General features: G+C 46.4%; 1 protein-coding gene and 1 long non-coding RNA gene across 2 annotated transcripts in view; one reads left to right on the plus strand and one right to left on the minus strand.

Annotated features, from left to right (window-relative positions):
• Positions 1–124: 124 nt before the first annotated feature.
• LOC139356387 (uncharacterized) lies at positions 125–10,999 on the plus strand. Its single transcript, XR_011608162.1, has 4 exons — positions 125–172; positions 436–552; positions 8,614–8,736; positions 10,632–10,999. It is a non-coding gene; the product is annotated as an uncharacterized lncRNA (long non-coding RNA).
• Positions 4,725–23,587, minus strand: part of LOC105480060 (supervillin-like) — a 43,093-nt gene continuing 24,230 nt past the window's right edge. Inside the window, 12 exon segments of the mRNA XM_071070282.1 lie at positions 4,725–6,813; positions 7,583–7,727; positions 10,994–11,169; positions 12,708–12,853; positions 12,982–13,129; positions 13,736–13,872; positions 15,173–15,328; positions 17,597–17,672; positions 17,674–17,770; positions 19,966–20,143; positions 21,753–21,839; positions 21,926–22,015. Of these exon segments, the coding sequence (XP_070926383.1) occupies positions 6,532–6,813; positions 7,583–7,727; positions 10,994–11,169; positions 12,708–12,853; positions 12,982–13,129; positions 13,736–13,872; positions 15,173–15,328; positions 17,597–17,672; positions 17,674–17,770; positions 19,966–20,143; positions 21,753–21,839; positions 21,926–22,015 (1,718 nt within the window). The 3' untranslated portion in view covers positions 4,725–6,531.

Here is a 23,587-nt window from a genome sequence, read left to right on the forward strand (position 1 = left end):
GGCTTCACTGGAGGGTGGGCGGGACGGGCTGTCAAGCCCAGTCTATTGTGACTTTCCCAACCAGAATGAGGGCACAGAGGTTTCTGTCTTGAGGTGGTGGCCTGGTGGAAACAGCCCTGACCTTGGGATCAGAAGACCTGGGCTGGAGTCTTGCCTCTGCTGTGGAGACTTGGTATGGCAGACCCCGTTCACTGGCTAATGTAGCTGTTACCTCAACACTCTTCTCCCCTGCCATTTGCTTTCCCAGGCTCCCTTGCAGCTGGGGTTGGCCATGTGACAAGCTCTGGCCAATGGGATAAAAGCAGAAGTCTGCTGGGGATTTCTGGGAAAACGTCTTTTTTATCTGATTAAAGAGAGAGATGTGGCTATTAAGTTCCCTTTTTTCCACCACTCTTCTTTCTCTTTCTGTCTTGAATGCAAACATGATGGCTGGAGCAATGGCAGTCGACCAGTGACCATGCAGCAACAAGACTGAGAGCAAGGCTGGGAGAAGAGTAGAGACGCCAGGCCTGCTGCTGTGGTGCTCAACCTGTTCTTAGCTGACGTCTTTGGGTGGGTTAAGTAACTGAGCCTCGTTTCTTATGCTATAATGTGTGGCTGATTTCACCCTCCTTCCTTTTGGTGTAGGGGTGAGGATAAGCATATGTTCTGGGTGTGCAGAAGCACATGGAAGGTGTGTCTTCTGCTGCTTAGCAGCAGAAGTGTGTCATAGCTGCTTAGCAGTGTGTCATAGCTGCCGCCTGCAAGCGGTACCCGACTGGGGCACGCTGTACAGATCTTCCTGCAGGAAGGGCATGGAACTGACCACAGACGGGGCTCGGGCAGGGTACACAAACTCCGTGGCCGCGAAATCCCCAGAGGAGCTGCTGAGGATGAACAGGCAGGGTGCGAAGTTAAAACTTCCAGGACCTTTGAAAGAAAAGAGAACAAAGCTAAAGATACCATAGGAATTAAAGTAAATTCCAGATGAAGAATGAATGTAAAATATGAAATAATTCAAAGCATTGTGGAAACAGGTAGAATTTATCTGAGCTTCGAGGTGTAGAAGACCTGTTAAATTGTAATAGTAAAAACTGGCCAGGTGCAGTGGCTCATGCCTGTAATCCCACCACTTTGGGAGGTCGAGGTGGGCTGATCATTTGAGGTCAGGAGTTTGAGACCAGCCTGGCCAACATGGTGAAACCCGTCTCTGCTAAAAATACAAAAATTAGCTGGGCGTGGTGGCACATGCCTGTAATCCCAGCTATTCAAGAGGCTGAGAATCACTTGAACCCAGGAGGTGGAGGCTGCAGTGAGCCAAGATCGGGCCACTGCACTCCAGCTTGGGCAACAGAGTGAGACTCCGTAACAAAACAAACAAACAAGCAAACAAACAAAAAAGACTGGAGTCTCTGCTTCTATATCACCTCAATTTTTCCTAGCTTCAATCCCATTTCCAACATTACAACTGTATTGGGGTTTGAAAGGAAGAAGAAAATTCATTTAAGTTCCTAAAAGTTCAGGGGTCATATTTATTTGATTTTTTCAGCCATTTCTTTGGTAAAGTATCTGTAACATAGGTTCCATAAATGATTCTAATAATTTCTTAAAGTATTTTCACTAAAAATGGCCTTTCCTACCATCCACTGTAGATCTGAACTGGCTAAGTTTGTATGTTTTCGAGAGGGCAAAATAAAATAGGAACCATCAATGACTACATTATAAATACCTAAAATTAATTTGGAAGCCACTCAACTGAAATTTCTGCTAACTTAGCAAAAAATTTTGCCTTTGATTAGCAATCTTATTCCTCAAAATAGTGAAAATGTGTTGCACCAACTAGATTACTGGGGAAAGAAAGGCATGTTTCAAATAGAGCATAACAGTTTATAAAGACCTAGACATTTTTAGCACTCAAATACATTGTGTAAATACACATTTACACTTAAATAACCAATATCATGTCCTAACATTCTAAATAGACTTGACCGTATATATCCAAAATACAATTGTATCTCTTTTTAAAAGTATTTTTATTTTAGAGACAGGGTTTTGCTCTGCTGCTCGGGCTGGAGTGTAGTGGTATAACCATAGCTCACTGTAGCCTTGAACTCCTGGGCTCAAGGGATCCTCCTGGCTCAGCCTCCCAAAGCCCTGGGACTACAGGCAGATGCCACTGTACTGGGCTGATTTTTTTATTTTTTGTACAGATGAGGTTTTACTATGCTGCCCAGAGTAGTCTTGAACACCTGGCCTTAAGTGATCCTCCCACCTCAGCTTCCCAAAACTCAGGGGTTACAGGTGCAAGCCTAGACTTCTATTTCTTTAAAGATATTTTACAAAATGGGCATTTCACTAATTTTCGTTAAGAGTTTTTCTTCACGTATTGAAATGTAGTCCTATATACAAATTCATTTTTCATATGTGTATTCATTTTTAATTTTAGCAATGTAAAGATTCAATTTTTAGTGGGAAGAACTTATGGGGCCATTCTTTTCCTTTTCTTTTTCTTTTTCTTTTTTTTTTTTTTTTTTGTATTTTTAGTAGAGATAGGGTTTCACCGTGTTAGCCAGGGTGGTCTCGATTTCCTGACCTCGTGATCCGGAGCCATTCTTTTCACAGCCTTGATCAGTTGCCTAATTTAAAGTGTAATACAAAAATTAACGGGGTGTGGTGGCGGGCACCTGTAATCCCAGCTACTCGGGAGGCCAAGGCAGGGAGAATTGCTTGAACCCAGGAGACAGAGGTTGCAGTGAGCCAAGGTTGCGCCACTGCACTCCAGCCTGGGCAACAGAGCGAGACTCTGTCTCAAAATAAATAAACAGGGCCTGGTGCCATGGCTCATGCCTGTAATCTCAGCACTTTGGGAGGCTGAGGCAGATGGATCACGAGGTCAGGAGATTGAGACCATCCTAGCTAACACGGTGAAACCCTGCTTCTCTCAAAATACAAAAAATTAGCCGGGCGTGGTGGCGGATGCTTATAGTCCCAGCTATTTGGGAGGCTGAGGCAGGAGAATGGTGTGAACCTGGCAGACGGAGCTTGCAGTGAGCCGAGATCACGCCACTGCCCTCCAGCCTGGGTGACAGAGTGAGAGCGAGACTCTGTCTCTAAATAAGTAAGTAAATAAATAAATAAATAGATAGATAAATAGATATATAAAGTGTGGACATGTTACACCATCAAAGCAGTTTCAAGAATAAGTTTGGTACCAGTAGTGCTATTTAGGAATAACAGAAAACAGAGGTGTGAAGACTGCTTATGGTTAAGTATCCTTGCCCCAGAGCCACCTATTTATAGAAATTAAACCCCTATCGTGCCCTGGAGGAGCCTGGCTCAGCATCCCTGGGCCCCTCGAGCAGCTGTCCCCTGACCCTGCTGGAGTGCAAGCAACCCTACCCTGCAGGCACCGGGCCAGGACACTGACCCCAGCAGGCCGGCCAGCATCGGCCAAGCGGAGGCTCTACCACCTGTGCAGCTGCTGCTTTTTGCTGACCCTCTCCCAGCAGTGCTGCCTGAGCTCTGACTCGGTCCTGTGTGCAGGTGTGCTGACCCTCTCCCAGCAGTGCTCCCTGAGCTCTGACTCGGTCCTGTTTGCAGGTGTGCTGACCCTCTCCCAGCAGTGCTGCCTGAGCTCTGACTTGGTCCTGTGTGCAGGTGTGCTGACCGTCTCCCAGCAGTGCTCCCTGAGCTCTGACTCGGTCCTGTTTGCAGGTGTGCTGACCGTCTCCCAGCAGTGCTCCCTGAGCTCTGACTCGGTCCTGTTTGCAGGTGTGCTGACCGTCTCCCAGCAGTGCTCCCTGAGCTCTGACTCGGTCCTGTTTGCAGGTGTGCTGACCCTCTCCCAGCAGTGCTCCCTGAGCTCTGACTCGGTCCTGTTTGCAGGTGTGCTGACCCTCTCCCAGCAGTGCTGCCTGAGCTCTGACTCAGTCCTGTTTGCAGGTGTGCTGACCCTCTCCCAGCAGTGCTCCCTGAGCTCTGACTCGGTCCTGTTTGCAGGTGTGCTGACCCTCTCCCAGCAGTGCTCCCTGAGCTCTGACTCGGTCCTGATTGCAGGTGTGCTGACCCTCTCCCAGCAGTGCTCCCTGAGCTCTGACTCGGTCCTGTGTGCAGGTGTGCTGACCGTCTCCCAGCAGTGCTGCCTGAGCTCTGACTCGGTCCTGATTGCAGGTGTGCTGACCGTCTCCCAGCAGTGCTCCTTGAGCTCTGACTCAGTCCTGTTTGCAGGTGTGGCTCTTGTGGGCACAAGTGATAGAGGAGCCGGACGAGTGTCACCAAGGGGCCAGAGCTTCCGCGTTGGCTACAGAGTGACTGCAAGTGCCATTGGGCTGTGCTTCTGCTGCTGGAGGGATGGTCTGGAATCTGAACGCTCCCTGCTCTATCCTAATTCTCCAAAGCTGGACTTTTCCAAAGTTGTAAGTCTGCAAGAAAGAAAGAAAGGAAAGAAAGAAAGAAAGAAAGAAAGAAAGAAAGAAAGAAAGAAAGAAAGAAAGAAAGAAAGAAAGAAAGAAGAGAGAGAGACAGGGGCAGGGAGGCAGGGAGGGAGGGAGGGAGGGAAGGAAGGAAGGGAAAGGAAAGAAAGAAAAAGAAAGAAGGAAGGAAAGAAAGAAGAAAGAGAAAGAAAGAAAGAAAGAAAGAAAGAAAGAAAGAAAGAAAGAAAGAAAGAAAGAAAGAAAGAAAGAAAGAAAGAAAGAAAGAAAGAAAGAAAGAAAGGAAGGAGAGAGAGAGGAGGGAGGGAGGGAGAAAGAGACGGAGGGAGAGAGGGAGGGAGGGAGAGAAGGAGGGAGGGAAGAAAGGAAGAAAAGAAGGAAAGAAAGAAAGGAGAGAGAGAGGAGGGAGGGAGGGAGAAAGAGACAGAGGGAGAGAGGGAGGGAGGGAGAGAAAGAGGGAGGGAAGAAAGGAAGAAAAGAAGGAAAGAAACGAAGAAAGAAAGTGCGTGCCTGGGCAACATAGTGAGACCCTGTCAAGGAAGGGAAAGGGAGGGGAGGGGAGTGGGAGGGAAGGGAGTCCCTCCCACTGGGGGTCCTTGTCTGACACCCCACTACTCCCTGGAAGGAGAGGCTGGAGCTGCCTGGGCCCTGGAAGAGCCCATTCCTGCTGTTTAAGAAGCTCCTGAAGTTTGATGCATTCAGCGGCTCAACGTCAAGTCGCCTTGCCGCTGGTTCAACCCTGACCTGCTCCACGGTCTGGTCACTGGGCTCTTCGGCCCATCCTTGTAACCAAACTCATGGCTCCCCACATCCTGTGCTGGAGCCCCACTCTAACTCCCTGCCCGCAGAGCGGGTTAACAGCACAGTTGGGTTTGAAAAGAGGCAGGCCTGGGTGTGAGTGTCCGGCTCTGCTCCCTGCTAGCTGTGTGGCTTCAGGCAGGTTCCCTGATCTTATGGTCCTGTTCCTCATCTGAGAAATTAGCATCACAACAGAACAAGTCTCAGGGAGCCCAGGAGGCACTCAGCTAGAGGCAGGATAAAGCCCCCCGCATCATGCTCTGAGGGGGCAGGGGGACCTCTGGGCCACGGCTGGCTCTGCACAGCACACAACCCCATTGGCCATGTACTCAGCGAGGCCTGCCTGCTGGCTGTTCCTGTACTTGCTTTACATCATGGATAACTGTCTTGGAGACAGGATCTGAAATAGTTACTTGGTCCCTACAAAAAGTGTCTCCCATAGAGTAGGTGCTCAGGAAATGGTGTCAGTTGATGAACAGATGCATTTTATATAAGCCAGGAAAGAAATCACGTGGTTCCGAGCCTGCAGTTTTCTGAAGCAAACAGCTGCCTGTGCTTCCTGTGGCCCCGGGGGCAGGTGCACCTGCACAGTAAGGGGGCTGTAAAGAGGCGAAAAAACTCTCTTCTGAGTTGAAATCACAGACCTGTGACCTGCATGCTAAATGGGAAGGGGTGAGGAGCGCTGTGGGAAAGGCTCCTGCTTGGCAAGGAAAGGGGTGATTTCTCCAGAGCATCCAGGCAAGTGTTTTGCAATGCGGTATGTCACCATCAGGAACCGAGGAGAGTTTAGACTCTGCATTTACTACACCAGACCCACAAAGCACCACGCGTGCGCTCAGTCTCAGGAGAAACAGACTCTTTCACTTTTCAAATCAATCTTCCGTGCGTGTATTTACTATAATGTTACAGCCCATTTGGTTCCAGCTTTAAATCACGAAGATATGCTGTACTTAACGACTTTAATTGAAGCAGCACACAGTCACATGGGAAATATCATTTAGAGGCCATCATTTAGAGCTTTTCTGTTTCCCAGAAAAGCTCTGGGGACAGGAGCAGGGGAGAGAGAGAGGGAGCCGAGAAGACTTGATGTGCAAGTTCAATTTCTACAGGTGAACACCAGCGGCCTTGGCAATGCTAGGTTGTTAGGAATTTGGCCTTACTTCTTTTCATCTCTGTGGTTTACTAGGTGGCTCTCAAAGGCACATGACTGCAGTGCCCCACTGCACACACCCAGCAGTGAGCACAACAGGGCTCATCGGGGAAGCTGGCTCCTGCAGGGCTGCTGGGCCGACCTCTTTCAGCTGGAAGAAACCATGAGCGTTCACTAACCTGCTGTGCTCACCATGAACTTCCACTTGACCACATAGGCATCCCCCTCGTGGAACTGCCCAATACTCTGTTTGCGGAGCCTGCTATAGTCAAATTCTAGGATGTGCCAGACATCCACGGAGACGCTAGTGATCTCAAGCTGCCTCCTGTCATGTCCTTCCACCAGGCCATAGCCACGGCCGACGTTCACCCCGTCCAGGATGGTGCCTGCTGTCGTCTGGGGCATGGACACCATCCGTGTCACATCGTACGGCTTGACATCAGCCCTGGGGTCTTCCTGTGGGGAACATGAAGACATCGGTTCAGCTGCCTGTTTCCACAGCCATTCCTTGTCACACTCAACGCTGCTTCAGCTGTTCCTGGGACAGCATAAAAATACAGCTTCCATCCTCTATCTCATCCTCGGATGTTTAACTGCAGTCAGGGAAAGGCTGCATTTCCAGAAAGACTCTGAGAGGTCTGAACACCCATTGCCACAACAGCGCATGGATGCCCGAGAACAGGTGCAAACCAGACTCTTCACCTCCCGGAGTCAGATTAGAATTGGAGGCCTGTCTGCTGTTCTACCAGTGATTCCTGGGAAGGCCTCTTAGCTTTAAGGGTGTGTGTGTGTGTGTGTGTGTGTGTGTGTGTGTGTGTGTGTGTCCATGGTTTTTTTTTTTAATTAAAAAAGTATTTTAGTTGACACATTATTATGAGTATGATTTGATGTGTTGATACACGCATCTGTTTTATGGGGAAGGGGGTGTGGGAAGGAGACGGGAGAGGGAGGATAGGGAGATGTTGGCCAATGGGTATAAAACGACAACGAGAGAGGAGGAATGAGCTCTGGTTTTCTCCTGCACAGTGGGGTGACTGTTTTCCAATACTGTATTGCTTATTTCAAAAGAGCTAGAAGAGAAGATCTGAATGTTCTCACCACAAAGAAATGATACATCTGAGGTGATGACCACACAAACTATCCTGATTTGATCATTTTACATCAAGGCCACGTTTGTTGGGACCCGAACCAAGCCCTGAGGTTTGAGACTTGGTCACTGGAATACCTTGTGCTGGGCAAGTTCCCTGGGGTTCTTCTCATTCTCTCTCTTCAGTTCTGTCCAATCCAGAAACTTCTCTTTGAACAAAATTGTTTCATTGTGTTCAGTAAGTCTCCCAAATAGCGCCCAGTCGGGCCGCCCCTGTCCTTTTCTGCAGGGTGGGGGTGGGGGTTGGGAGAACAGACAGGAAAAGAACCAAGATTAAGCCAAGCTTAAACAAAGGAATCTAAAACACATGCGGCTACTGGAAAAAATCTCAAAGCACGTAAGTGGTGTATAGAACAAATGATTTATTTTCCTGCATGTTACCAAATAATGACATTTTGTTATTTTAGTCTGAAGTCTTGCAAAGCTTTGTGTCCATGGAGTTTTTGATGTGCCTAAATGTGACATGAACCATGTCAGGACTAGACTTTTCTTACAATCTAGCAAGTCTTTTTTTTCTTTTTTTTGAGATAAGGTCTTGCTCTGTTGCCCAGGTTGAAGTGCAATTGCACAATCACAGCTCCCTGCAGCGTCAAACTCCTGGGCTGCAGTGATCCTCCTGCTTCAGCCTTGCAAACAGTTGGAACTGCAGATGTGTGCCACCATGCTTGGCTGATTTTTTAATAGAGACCAGGTCTCATTATGTTGCCCAGGCTGTCTTGCACTTCTGGCTTCAAGCGATCCTCCCACCTCAGCCTCCCAAAGTGCTGGGACTACAGGTGTGGGCCACTGTGCCTGGCCACATTCTAGCAAATTCTTGTCTTTGGAATGCCCTCGGGGTGGCATGCTGGGTGGAGATTTTGGCAATGGCAGGAGCTGCGGGCAAACCTCACTTGTCATCTACTCTATGCCACCCAGTCACCTGCAAATGCTCACCAAGTTTCCCTCCAATTAATTAATAGACTTAGGAAAGACGTAGCTCCCCTCCCCACAATTCTCCACTATTTTATTTCATGTTACAGCAAAGCTCTCCAGAGTACGGAGATTCTCCTGTCACTAAAATGAACACACTTTCATTTTCTTGAAGTGCCCTTTTGTACACTTATTTCTAGGCGACTGGCCAGGGCAGCAGACGAGGAGAGCACAGAGAAATAGGAAAGAAAATGGCACAGCCCCAACTGGAGGTCTTGTGTGGGCTTGAGATTTCAGAATTTGCGCTGTCCCCAAGAACACAGGTAATTTAGAAAAAGGTAGAGCTGAGGGCTGGGTGTGGTAGCTTATGCTTGTAATCCCAGCAGTTTGGGAGGCCGAGGCGGGTGAATCACCTGAGGTCAGGGGTTCAAGACCAGCCTGGCCAACACAATGAAACCCTGTCTCTACCAAAAATAAAAAATTAGCCAGGCGTGGTGGTGGGTGCCTGTAATCCCAGCTACTCGGGTGGCTGAGGCAGGAGAATCGCTTAAACCCGGGAGGTGGAGGTTGCAGTGAGCCAAGATAGCACCATTGCATTCCAGCCTGGGTGACAAGAGTGAGACTCTGTCTCAAAAAAATTAATTAATTAATTAAAAATTTTAAAAAAGAAAGAAAAAGAAATAAAAGAAAAGAAAAGGTAGAGAAGATACGCATGCTGTGGAGGGCGTAGCCCTGGAATAATATGCACGATCTCATCCCTCCACATCCATCTTCGGTTGTGAATCCGGCCCGGGATGCAGCCACCCCTTAGAGCAACCAGCCCTGCTGCCTGTGCCCTGCTGTGCTACTGCCTCAGTGGCTTCCTGCTTGGTCAAGACCACAGCTGCTGATGTCACAGCTGAGGCACATCAAAAAGGCTGCCTGATTCAAAGATAGCTGCCGGATAAATCGTAGAACACAGACACTTCCACCTCGTGTTCTTGTGGGACTTCGCGAACCAAACATAAGCACCTATGGAAAATGCACGCGGTCTTGAAAGGCTGTGGTCTTTATCAGAAAATATCTGAATGCCTGTCTCTTATGTCAGTCCTACTCTGCAGGCTTGCTAAGACGATGATTGAAAGGGTTCTTGGTTTCTGCTTTAGAATCTGTCGTTTACGTTTTGAAGCGTCGTGAGCAAGCCACGTGGCAGACTGCAGGGTGAGGGGGACGAACCTGGGCCAGGAGCCAGGTGTGTCTCTCTCCCCCCTTCCCTGACTTACAGCTGGAACTGGGCTCAGTGGTTTCAGCCTCGTTTGCTAAGAAGGGCTGGGTGTGTAATCCTGGCTGCATCTTAAAATCCCCGGGAGCTTTTAAGACATATTGACATGTAAGCTCTAACTCACATGGATTGAAAACACATCTCTGGGGCTGGGCTGAGCAAACGCATCTTTTTAAAGGCCCCTCAGGTGATTCTGTCTCAGAGATGTTGAAAACCAGTGGGTTAGGAGCTCCGTCATCTACTTCCAGATCTGTGATTATGCCATTATTAAATACAGTTGGCCATCACATAGATTTTATGCTTTAGCCTGGTTTTTTTTTCCTTTGCTATACCAAATAAAATCGTTTGAGCTGTAGTTCCAGTCCTTAAAACAACGGTTGCTACCATACTGATGTTAAACATTAGTACATTTGCTTAACAAGGATTTTAAAACTTCTTACCACATTGACATAATTTTAATGATTTCTATAATAATTAATAAGGAAATCAATAATTGGATTTTAAAGCAGGAACCTAGGCAGGAAAGTTGAAATTCATATACCAGTTCAATGGAAAACATTAAAATGCAGTTGTGTGATGCCCAATATTCTACGCTGTTTGGTGGTTCATCGGTTTCAATCTATTGTAATGGCACACATAGTTTAAAAACCTACTTTTTTTTGGTCTAATAGTTGAAAGAACAACAGCAATCCTTTGCATGTAAGAATTCTTTTTTTCATAATCATAATTTCAGAGTTTGTACATATTCTATTGAATTGCCAAAATGACTTTAGAGTCCAGTACATGCAGGGAATATTAAAATTGCAATCATAATTTAAATACCATCTTCTCCCCCTCTTCCCTTCCGAAAGGTATAAAGATATAAACATCATCTGCTGCCAAATAAATCCTGGAATTTGAGGGTGATGCTGGGAAGGTATGAAATTAGAAGGAGGCATGTTGCTTTTGCACTTTCAGATCAATGGCTGAATTCCAGACCCGGGAAGCCTTTCAGATCTGCATGCATTTGTTTCAACAATTGCTGTTCGACTGCCACAGCAGCACATGGGACGCGCAGGGGAACTGGCAGCTTTTCTTGCTCATTTCATTAAATCAACGGTAACAAACCTCTTCCAGAAGACTACAGCATCCATATTTCCACAATAGTTAGATAAAAGTTAAAGAACGTTCCTTTTGTGACTATTCACAGTCCGCTGCATATAACCGTTTATGAAAACTGAACCCTATAAAGAGCGAGAGTAGAGGACTGTGGTGAGAACGGAGGGATCGAAGGGAATCAGCTCGCTCGGGGAGCCGTCCCCAGGTGGCGGCAGGAGTACCTGGGGATAAGCGGATTGCATTCTCCAGGATCCAGGGGATTGATGTCACAGTTCTCATAGTCAAAGGTTCCATTCCATAAGTGCTTTGCCAGCTGAAATGCTATTTTTCGTTGTGCTAATGTGACTTCTTTCCCATGCCATACGTAAACTTCACTACCAAAATCGAACACCAGTACCTGGGAGAAATGGCACAAAAGAATTTGTTAACTTCAAGAACGTGCAACAGTTGAATCAGGTGCAACAGGGTCTCTGCTGACAGCGACTCAAACGGGAGGAAGACAGAAATCCCGATGGGGCAACCAACGCAGACACAAAAACGCCAGGAGATCTCAGCTGGCACTGCCCCGCCAAGCCAGCCGCTGCCCTGGGGGCATGATTCCTCCTCCCAGTGTCCTAAGTGGCCAAGATAATGTTCTCTCCTCTGAACTCTCAAACTGCTAACAACTTGTGATTCACAAGAGTTCTTTAGGTACATCGTCCTGTCGACTTCCTCCCTCTCTCCCCGATTCCTCCCCCTCTCATGTGCTCATTCATTAATATATACACAGAGGCCACTTCATATATGCCAGGCACTCGTGGTCCAGTGGTGTCTTCCCTCCTGTACACAATTCCAAGATCCTTACGGGCAGAGATTAGATCATAGTAATACATACAGGAGGGATTGATTACTAAGTGTTTGCTGAATGAATACATGAATGTAATGCTATTTCTTATTTTCACAGTTTGTTTTACTCTTTCGATTTCTCCCTTCACTTCCAGCAATTCAAATTTGCTTAACTCTAAACTCCGCTCAATTTCACTTTCTATTGAAAATTATTCCTGATGATTTCTTTTTCTGTGACTTTTCCTCCATGTAAATGCCCATACATATCACACAGTCAACCTTGCTCCAGATTACATTCCTTTTAATACTCTTCCACCCAATAAAACTTAAGGGCCTGTGTGTCTTCCACTTTCTCAACACTTAGTATACTTAATGGTACTGGAAATATACGTAATTAATAAATATTTACTCGTGTGATAGGACAAAAACAGCATATTAATTGAAAAATCCATAAATTATATATATATATGCATCTATTGTTCCTCAAACTTAAGGACTGAAAAATATTCTAGTTAATGTTTATACAAAATGTAAGAGATAGGGCTAATATTTACATTTTGCCTATGATGCTTTCAATGATCCATGCCACCTTTGAACAATATTCTGGATTCCATATTAGCATTTAAGGTGTCAGTAATGGGTTGAAATAACAAATATTCTGGCTGGGCACAGTGGCTCACACCTGTAATCCCAGCACTTTGAAAGGCTGAGGTGGGTGGATCACGAGGTCAGGAGATCGAGCCCATCCTGGCCAACTTAGTGAAACCCCGTCTCTACCAAAAATACAAAAATTAGCTGGGCGTGCTGGCGTGCACCTGTAGTCCCAACTACTCAGGAGGCTGAGGCAGGAGAATCGCTTGAAGCAGGGAGGCGGAGGTTGCAGTGAGCCGAAATCTCGCCACTGCACTCCAGCCTGGCAACAGAACAAGACTGTGTCTCAGAAAAAAAGAAAGAAAGAAAGAAAATCTTTTAAAAAACTGTAAATGTTCTACAATGGGCACTGACACTGGCTAACCTTTATTGGGCACTTACTCTCTAATTTATTGGGCAGCCTGTGCTGAGTGCTTTCAATGTGCTTTCTCATTGAAGGGCAGAGCCCATGGGCTGTACCTCTTTGGGTTGCAGAAGGGAGCACTTTGGAATTTCCCCCCAGTAGTTGTTATCAGGAACAAATTTGTCATCCATGAGATGGTAAATGCAGTTAGTTTCTATTATGGCTGCTTCATAGAGTTCATCTTCTTTTGGGTCTCCAGCAGCTTGGGGATAAGAACAACAGGAGGGCATCACATTTTACATTGCAAAATAGCTGGTTTAGAAGAATGAGCTAAGGGAGAAGAAAGCAGATTCAAGCCTTGTCAATCTCTGAAGTGCAATAAAGTCTTACACTGGTAACTGGTTTGGCCACCCAGAAGCTTCCAGAAGTCTTTGGCTGCATGAGTGTGTATGTTAATTCCTTCTTCGATGGTTTAGATATAAGTAGCTCTACAATCAAACTTCCTCTTTGTCTGAATTAAAGCTGCAAGTTCTGAGGCCTAAGAAAAGAAAGGAATACAATTATCTGGGTAGAGAAGCCCTTGGCTAGACAGAGTGGCACGTGTCAAAACCAGAGGGAGAAACAGTGTGTGCCTGCAAGGAAAGCCTTGTGATCATGGGTGTGGGTGGATGCTGGTTACTGGGTATTTTCAATGACCTCAAGAAAATGTAACTGAAAGACCAGGGAGTATCAATTCTTTAGAGCAACAGTTCTCCATCTTCAATAGGTCACATGTGATGCTTTAAAAAAACATCATTCTTTGGGCTTTACCCCATGACAGTCTCATTCACTAGGTCTATGGCAGAACTTCGCAGCTACCTGGGATAAAGGACTTTAAAGGGGGCCGCTTCCTTTTTTACACAGGAGTAAGAAGAAACCCAGGACCTAAACACTTGGGTGTAGGTCATAGTCCTCAAACACTCCATTTAAACACGTAATGAAGGCTTGTTTGAGAGACATTCAGGACAAGAAATCCTACCTATCCCTTCTCATTTGAATGCAACACCTGGCGTTTGAGAAGCTTTGTGACTGACGCCAGGAAGAACACTCCACTGGTGTGTAAAGGAGAGGTTAGCTAAAGCATTTTTATTTTTCAGGTACCAACCGTCGCCTTTTCTATGACGTTTGCAAACTCTCCTACCCACAGGAAGCAGCAGTGGGGAGAGAGCAGGAGGAAGCAGTCCCCACTGTTGAGCGCTGAAGCTCGAGGTTCCACCAGCCTGGTCTGCACGTGTCTTCTTCCTGAACACAAGGCAGACAATCACCGTCTTTCCAGACAGAACGGGGATAGGACGCACCCACATTGGAAGCATCTCTGCTGCAGACACTTTCACTTCTAAAGAGTCTTGTCTGCTAATAAGAGTGCCCATGCCCAGGGTGGCAGCAGCGGGATTTAGAAAGGGCATCATGATGGCACTAGTGGCTGCTTGTGTGGTTCGTGCTTTCCCAAATGTCACCCGCTTCTCAGGACCATTATCAGTGTCACGTGTGTGGGTTAATGAGGGCTCCCCCTTCCAAGGGAGATGAGCGCACAGGCTCCTTTTCCCTTCTTCACTCTTCTCCGGGGGCCTTTCTCTCCCCTGGCCACCTCCTGCACCCAATTACATCTGTGGCCCAGGCAAGGGAAGCCACGCCTTCAGGAAGGGTCAGATCTTTCCCTGGGGAGTTTCCACTATGAACCCTAGGGGCCTCTCAACAGGAAGGATGGAGCCACCACCTTCTGTGGCTTTCAACACCTTCTCCTAAATATTTGTTGATTTTGAGCTTTCCACAATTACACTGATCGTGTAGTCTCTGGGTTAGGACTCAGGACAGAGATCGGTTATTTGAGTTTGTCACTGGTCTTTTTAAACACTCACAATGGGACAGCGGTCATGCAGAAAGACTTGGGAAACCCTCCCGGAGGGAGAGGTTATTTCCTCCATTCACATCTGGAAGATTCATCTATACAGTGGCCGCCAGGAGGCAGCCGAGTCTCCCTCCTCATGGCCCAGAGCCCCCTGGTTCGTCTTTGGAATCTCCCTGGCTACGGACAGGAAGGGCACTGGAGTGCAAGGCAGGTGGGCTTCATCTGCATCCACTTTTCCTTGATTCCTTCCCCAAGCTGTGTCTTCCTCCCCGGTTCTGTACTGACTCGGGGAGGACTGGGCAGGGAGCAGAGAGCCCCTCTGATGACGTAGGGCACCTCTGGTAACTGCATGGATGTTTGGCCACCACGTGGGGCACGGGGCACCAGGAGCAAAAGCTGGGATTCCGGAGTGGGGGGACCTGGGTTCGAATCCAGCTCTGCCACCCAGTAGCTGCTGGGACCCCAGACACATTCCTGCCTCTGGAAGCCATGATGGGCAGAATACTTCCTATGTCATGGGATTGGGGGAAGCTTAAGAGACAGGAGGTTACATAGCAAGGAACACACAGTAGGTTCTCAAAAAGCGTGCATTCCCTTCCCGGCACAGGCGATGAATTACACAGTCAGGAAGCTTTATGTGACCAGACAGAAACCACGGGCCCTGAGTCACCGTGCCAGGCTGCTCTGAAATACCTTTAATCTGCAACAGCATCAGCCTCTTGTAGGGCACAGCGCTGTTGTTGGAGTTCTGTTCCGTCAGGTTGACGCTCCGCAGGCTGACGTTGCTGAAGTTTTCTTTACTGGCTAAACCCGCCAGGGTGACTTCCGAGAAGTTGGAGTTGGAAGACACTGGGTGGGTTGAATAAGGAAAGACAACGCAGGAGGTTCAGTTACAGTGACAATATTTGCAGTCAGAAATTATTCACAACTGACTCAACATCTTTGCCTTTTCAAGTTAATCCTGAAAGGGAAAACGTAATCAAGTTTGATTAAATGTGCAATTCAGTGCTTAACCACTTTGTTAAGAATTAAATACAGCATTGAAAATATAAACTGCTTGTTGACAAGTGTCACACCGCGCTGTGCAGAGGGACAGGAATTGAGTGATGATGTGGACCAGCCACTTTAGTACAAAACCAGGAGCTGGATTCACTTGTTGCAATTCCACTGAAAGCTGTTATAAATCCTAACAACTTTTAGATGCCCGAATGTACAGATGCCAGATGACTGTTAGACAGTTTTCACCAAAACCCTTTATATGTTAAAAAAAAAAAAAAAAAAAAAAGTAGGCACTCTGTAAGGGATGATTAGGTTCTAATCTTTTGCTGAAGCAAAGTGATCAACTAGACGTTATCTTGAGGTCTACTGCTCTCAGAGTTAAGATAGTTAAGATTGTATTTATAAGATGCCGGGTTTTCAGTGCAAACATCTATGGGTCAGTCAGTCATCAGTAATTCAACCCCTGAGCCCCCCAAAACTGCAAGCACAGGAAATGCATGTAAGATTTGTGCTAACAAATCTTTATTTCTCCAACTTATTGTTTTTAAAAATGTATATGCTGGAGAGATATTCAGAACATTTTTTACTGGGATTATGTTTGGAGAAATATGATAATATTTGTCAATTAATTGTGGTGTTGTGATTTTGAAATATGCCTTTTTTTTTTTTTTTTTTTTTTAAGAAAGAATCTGACTCTGTCACCAGCCTGGAGTGCAGTGCTGTGATTACAGCTTACTACAGCCTTGACTTCCCGGGCTCAAGTGATCCTCCTGCCTCTGCCTCTTGAAGTGCTGGCATTACAGGTGTGAGCCACCACACCCAGCCTGAAATATACTTTCTTAGTAAACTAGTTATAATGAAAAGACTCAACCACTTCATCTAAATACTATATTTCTAAGAAAAACATGAGGAAATAGGTTTATGTTATGGGAAAACGAAAATTATAGCAAGATTATTCCATAAATCAAGATTATGCATGCTATCACCTCAAACCAAGAAAATCACTGTTTCAGAATGATGGAACCCCACATTAATGGGCAGATGAGAACAGTGTGGCTCAGCCTACAGCGGGAGTGAGAGCCTGAAGCCCATCTCCTCGCCTCCATTCATTGCCCCCAGCCAGCTCCCTCCAGCCCACATCCCAATTCTGAGAAGCTCAGGGTCCTACCAAGAACAATTTGAAAAGCACTGGCATATGTGTTAGTTAATAATATAAAAATCTAGGATTAGAGGCTGGGCATGGTGGCTCACCCCTGTAATCCCAGCACTTTGGGAGGCCGAGACAGCTGGATCACAAGGTCAAGAGATCGAGACCATCCTGGCCAACATGGTGAAACCCCAACTCTACTAAAAATACAAAAATTAGCTGGGCGAGGTGGCGTGCGCCTGTAGTCCCAGCTACTCGGGGGGCTGAGGCAGGAGAATTGCTTGAACCTGGGAGGCAGAGGTTGCAGAGAGCCGAGATTGCACCACTGCACTCCAGCCTAGGCAACAGAGCAAGACTCTGTCTCAAAAAAAAAAAAAAAAATTAAATAAATAAAAATCTAGGATTAGAAACCGCAGTGATTTGAGGTGTTTTACTGTAAGAGATCAAATGACTTGCTCTTGAATAAGATTAAATGAAGAATGGTTGTGTTCAGGATCTACAGAGCTGAAAATGGCTGAATTACCATACTCAGAAATATCCATCTCTTCTAACTTCCAGAAAGAAAACTCAACAAAACAGGATAATTTGTAACCAGGCACGGTGGCTCGTGCAGGTAATCCCAGCACTCTGGGAGATCAAGGTGGGAGGATTGTTTGAGGCCAGCGAGTTTGAGATGAGCCTGGGAAACAGGATGAGACCCCAGTCTCTTAAAAACAAAAACAAAAACCAAACCCCAGGATAATCTGAATTAACCAGTTGAACAGGTGATACACACTGTGAGAATTTCCATGAAAAATCTTGAAAGTCTAGGTAAGCGTGCACATGTACGTGCAAACTTACTCCTTTTTACTTCATGAGGGTCTTCTGAGCACCATTATTGGCCTTCACAAGGCAGAAAACCAAGCAATGAGTAAATCTTCGGAAAAAAACATTCCCAAGCACAGAAGCAGGGTGGGGGTTCAAATACTCACTCTTTTCTACTTTCATCCGCTTTGACTCCATGAAGGCGACGTTTAATCTCTGCTCGGTGTATTCCTGAAGGAGATCTTTCTCTTGCCGCCAGCATTTTCAGGGGATTTTTGGAGGCCTGAACCCGGCGCTTGGGCCTACCTGCCCTCTTGTGCTCGGCCACGGAAGACGTCAATCTGCGGATGGAAGCAGAGCCGCGGTCCCAGTCTTCGACACCGCCCCTGGATGACCTGTGGGTCTTGGACTCCACAGGGTATTTCCTGATTTTGTTATGAGTCTTGCAACTCCTCCTCCCACCGCCACTCCCCTGACATGGAGTCGCAGAATCTTGGAGATGGAAGAGGGATGCAAGCCCACTGAGTTCAAATCTCAGCCACGCCCGGACGCCCCTACTCACTCACGCCCGTTGGTCTCTGCCTGGAAGGGTGTGGAGTACTTCCGGGCGGCTCATGGCTCTGCTAGACAGCTCTAAGGGTTAGGAAGCTCTTCCCTCTCCTTACGGCGCCCATGCACGTGTCCTAATTCTCGCTTTGGAATCATACACCCATGTCTATTTGTCTGTCTCCCGCAAGCCCCTAGGGAATTTGCAGACCACGGCTCCTTGATGTAATCCTCTTCGCTCCGACTAAACTTTCTCCCTGTGCAATAGCTTTCCGTCCCCTTACTGTCTCTCCACGACTAACTTTCACTCAACTCACTGCCCCCCTCTGAAAAAAACCACTTTTGGGAAGAATATCTGAAATAAAATGGGCCCGCAACCATCTGTGACCACCCCACATTCTCACAACTCTGGGGTGGAAAACCAGACCCGGGGAGGTGAGCAGACCGAGCGAAGCGATCTCCCAACAGACTCCCGCTGCCACTCTCCACCTCCAGCTGCGCAGGCCTCTGTGCCCGAAAGGCCTCTTTACATACCATGGTGTCATATGTGTGTGTCAACATACATACATGTTTAAATTATGATATACAACTATTTAAACAGTGACATCAGGTGGGTGGAAGATTGCAAAGTGGTTAAATAGCTACGTATGCAAATACCCAAAATACTATTTTGAGGTGGAAAATGGCAAAGGGTTCATTTTTTAAGGTAGGAAATTAAAATATGCAAATTGAAACAAATTGAACAAACTTAAACATGCAAAAAATATCTCGAGAGCAGTTTAAATATATGATAATGGAAGAGATTGTCACTCTGACAATTTCGCAGGAAAGACCCGATGGGCGTGGCGGACTGCCGTGGGTGGAGCCTGTCCAGCGTGTCCTCCTCTGCTTCTGTAATAGCATCTGGATTTTCCTTTGGGGAAACCACCTCCCTGCGCCCCCACCGTGGCTCTAGAGGAGACCCAGAGACCCGCCTTTAGCCAGTCGGCATCTTCCATCCCATTGGCCACAGTGACTGGTTTAGGGATGGACACGGGACTCCAGTTGAAGCCAAGAAAATCAAACCTGGAAATTCTGCTGGGACTACTGGGAAGAGAAGCTACCTGTGCTGGGCTGGCCAGGGAGGCAGCCTTGTGACTCCAGAGCTGGGGTGTCCATCTGCCGCCAGGCCACTGCCTGACGGAGAGTGCGGCCAGCCCAAAGCCAAGACAGACTGTGTTCTGAGGGGGCGCTAGAACCCGAGGCCACATCCACACTTTTCAGCGAGTGAGCCGGTCAACCCCTCGGCACTGTTCAGCGAATGAGCTGGTAAACCCCTCGGCACTGTTCAGCCAGTGAGCCAGTAAACCCCTCTCATTTTTCTTTTTGGTTGAAGTCGGTTTGAATTGGGATGTTTTTCTGGCACTTGAGATTGAGGGACTCCTAATACTATAATCACTTTTCCTAGTTGGTTTAGTCATGTTCCCGTGGGAAGAGAAACCCTTAGTCATCACTGAGAAAACCCGCAGATCTATTGATTTTGTAAATGATTGGAAGCTAAGTAACATGCCTTACTGATTTTCTAGTGAGCTGTACTAATTTGAGCCCATCTCATCCAAATATTTTGCAAAGTTATGAGTAAGAATTAAATATGTCAAATGAAAGACAGGCGTTGAACTCTGCTAAGTGATGTAAACCTAAAACCTGCAAAACAGTATTCAAGTTATGTGAAAAATCCATTGACACTTTCTTTATGGCACAGGACAAGCACCTGTGGCACACGGGTCTGCCTGCCTGCATATCTGGTCTGCCGTCTGCATGTTTTATCTGCTGGGAGGCTTTGTGCCCCTGGCTCCTGCAACAGCGTGCCCTGGCTCTAGAATACTAACGCCCCTGTGATGGAGTTAGAAGGAGAAGGAGGTCACATGGGGAAAGAGCCTGGTGGATATGCTGTGTGTAGGCGAAGGAAGCCCTTCTCAGTGGAGGAAAGACGCAGACCCAAATAACTCACTTGGGTGCATAAGAATTGAAAATGACATTGAAGTCCTCGTCCAGCTCCACAGGACTTGTGGGCGTATTATAATCCACGCTGTGGTAAGATCTGGCAAAGGTTTCACCATCATCCGCCTTCATCACCTCCTCCACAGACTTGCCGGTGACAGTGAGCACCGTTTCTTGCATCCCGCTTACTATCAACAAACAAGCAAATGACGTAAGAGTTTTATAAAAACAAGGACTCCAATTATGCCTCACAATAGTTTGAAGATTCTATTTCCTCTAAGTTCCCGGAGTGGAGGAAACATGATTGTGATATACAGGGTCCTGTGGTTGCTTCCCAGGCCCTTACTTAATCTCTGACCTATCTCTGACGTAAGGACTTCCCACCTGAACAAATCTTCTGCAGTAACATGGTGGGAGAGAGGGAGGCTGACCTTACTGCACACACTAGCCGACTGAACGCTTCTGAACCTACACTTGCTTCTGTTGCGGGTGGATGAACCAGCCTCAGCCTCATTCTACATCAAGGGTCAGCAAACTTCTTCTGAAAAGGGCCAGCCAGTAAACATTTAGGCTTTGCATGGGGAGGGGCGACATGGGGCCTGTGTTGCAACTACTCAGTTCTGCTGTTATAATGCAAAAGCTCACATTGGCATGAATGTGTCTCAATAAAACTTTATTTACAACAACAGGTTTGGGCATGGTGGCTCAGGCTTATAGTGTCAGCACTTCAGGAGAGCAAGGTAGGGGAATTGCTTGAGCCCAGGAATTCAAGACCAGCCTGAGCAGCATAGTGGGACCCCATCTCTACAAAAACAGAAAAAGTAAAAAAATTAGCCAGGCTTGGTGGTGAACACCCATAGTTGGAGCTACTCAGGAGGCTGAGGTGGGAGGATTGCTTGAGCCCAGGAGTTCAAGGCTGCAGTGAGCTATGATGGACCACTGAACTCTAGCATGGGTGGCAGAGCAAGACACTGTCTCTAAAAAACAAACAAAACAAACAACAACAAAAAACAAAAGCAGGTGGGCAGCTGGATTTGGCAATGGCCATTGCTTGCTAACCCAAGGCTAGATCACTGTTCCACATTTGTAATAAATGCTTTGCTGATTGGTATTCCTTGCTTAGCTAGTTTAGTGATTATATTATACTTTCATATTTCTGTTCAGTGGTGGTTTTATTATTTTCAACCTTTTAGTGGTCACTGTCAATAGGAGGGGCTCCCAGTGCCTAGTATTTGGTAAGTTTCCTGGATTGGACATTTTAATCAAGAGATAAAAGGCAATTTCTGCATATTGCTTTTATTTTGTGTATTTCATTGACTTTTATATTGAAATATTTATTTCAATATTCATTTGCCATAATTTTCTTTTAGAAATCATTTGTGATTATAAGAAATAATGTCAGCTTTTAGCTTATTGGAAACTGATAACATACAATTTAAAGTTCACCAGGCCCAAGATCATGTTGATTTGGCCGACATATAATAATCTGCTTTCAGAGTTATAAGCAAAATCACTCAGTTCACAATTCCGATTGGATGGCATCCCAAGAGTTTAGATTCAAGAGCAAATGTGTTTTTGGGGCCCCCAATTTAGTACATTATCAAGTGAATCAGGGGTTGATAGTCTAATCAGTCTTGACCAAAACTTCATTTTTTGAAGATAACAACAAAGATAATGATTACAGTATGACTTAGTAAAGCCATAATGGAAAGAAAACAATTTAGCTGAGGAAGAAAAGCAATCAGAATTTGGATTTAGAGATTCTGAGAGCAAAACCTTCTGGCTTCTGGTAGGTACCTTTGTTATTCAGCCTTCTCAGAAAGGTTTCCAGCCTGTCCAACTTCAGGTCCGATTCCAACTGCATATCTGGTCTGGCTTCGATATCTAGGCGAGCAGAAACTGTCAGTGAGACCGCATCACTGAGGCCTCTTCTGATCAGGCTTGGCGTGGCCGGGGCCTTGGCGACTTACCTTCCAGGGGTTTGGAAACGGGTGTGGTGCCTCTTGTTTTACTGCAAATGGGTGAGGCTACTGGGGTTATGGCAGTGGGTGATGCCAAACCTGCGGAACACACAGACGAGCTACTGAGCATCTCAGGGTCACTTCTGGAAATGTCCGGAACCCTGATGGATCTCCAGGAGTCCCAGGGTAGACGGCACAACATATAAGAATGTACACACATGCAGGCGCACACACACACACTTCACAGGTACGGCAACTGTGGGACAACCAACTGCAAATGTAGACAGGATTTTATTATTTCCAAGGATCGTAGTGGCTGACAAGCTGATATTCCAAAATGAATGCTGAAGACGTGGGAAAACATATTCGTGACATGTAAACTTGAGCAAATGCAGCTGTGAGTTCTGAGGCCCTCTGGGGATGGCGGGGGCAGCTGAGAGTGCTTTAGTGCCATCTGCAGAATGAGCTGTGTCACACTCGCCAGCAAGTGACCCTCAGCACTGGAGCTCTCCTCCAGGCTGAAGGGAGGGAGGGACAGTGGCCTTGGGGACATTACACAGACAGTAACCCAAGGAGGGCCAACCTTTCAGAAGAAACCACAGACCAGGGCAGGTCTGGACTGACTGTGCGTGTTGGAAGGTCCTGTCCATCTCCCATGTGGGTGGAAACAGGAAATGCTTTTCCTCGTATATTTACTGAGAAGCAGGGTGAGGAATCTTTAAAAGGGCAAATGGTCAGAGACATACGAAAGGGAAAGGGAGGAATTCCAGCATGAAGAAAGTATCCAGCTGGAAGAAGAAAACTTAGTAAAGAGAAGGATGAGTATCGCTTCCCTAACCTAAGTGGAAGGCATTGGAAAGAAAACTAGTGCATTTACAAAAAACAAAATGAGATGTGAATGTTCTCTGTACTCATTTGTAATAAATGTGAAATCCTTAGATGACATTGCCACTTAGATGACAATGCATCCCTGGACGAACAACATCCAGAGAATATGCCAATCACTATCGCAAGGAAAACCAAATGAATGAATGATTCTGCTCCTTCCTCCTGTGAATGGGAGAAGTATAACAGCATAAAAATTTAATAAAAAATACCATTAAATGGTTTAAAACTCAAGTTGCAGGTAACATCCTAGAAGTACTTCTCATTTTGCACATATATTTGGTTGATGATGTCAATAAAAGTTTTAAAATTTGTTTCAATTGCCAGAACTGCAAAGGGTTTATATCCACGAGAAAGTAAACTTTATTGAAAGATGATAAAGATAAATAAAATCTGGTATCACTCACTAGAAGGATGCTTAAGAGACATCAGAGGAGTTCTTTAGCACAGAAGCCGTTAACTCCGCAGCTAATAAACAGGGCTGACTCTGAAGGTTGGTTTCCAAAGCAACCGGAGAAATCCCTCCCCGTCCTGGCCGGTGCCAGGCAAACCCGGCTGCCATGGCTCCCCCTGCTGGCGGTTCAGGCAGTGGCACTATCCAAAAGAGCTCTTCTCCCAGCTAGAGATAAGGATCCTTAGGCAATGAATGGCTCAGGGCATAGAGATGCAAATTACAAAACGTTAAAACAAAGATCCCCCGTAGCTCTTTTCGATGAATTCTAGGTACAACAACCAGTCACCTACTCTCTTCGGGAACATTGTCACATCTCGCTTACTCCAGGTGTG

The sequence above is a fragment of the Macaca nemestrina genome, chromosome 9, assembly GCF_043159975.1.
Source record: "Macaca nemestrina isolate mMacNem1 chromosome 9, mMacNem.hap1, whole genome shotgun sequence".
Lineage (NCBI taxonomy): Eukaryota > Metazoa > Chordata > Mammalia > Primates > Cercopithecidae > Macaca > Macaca nemestrina.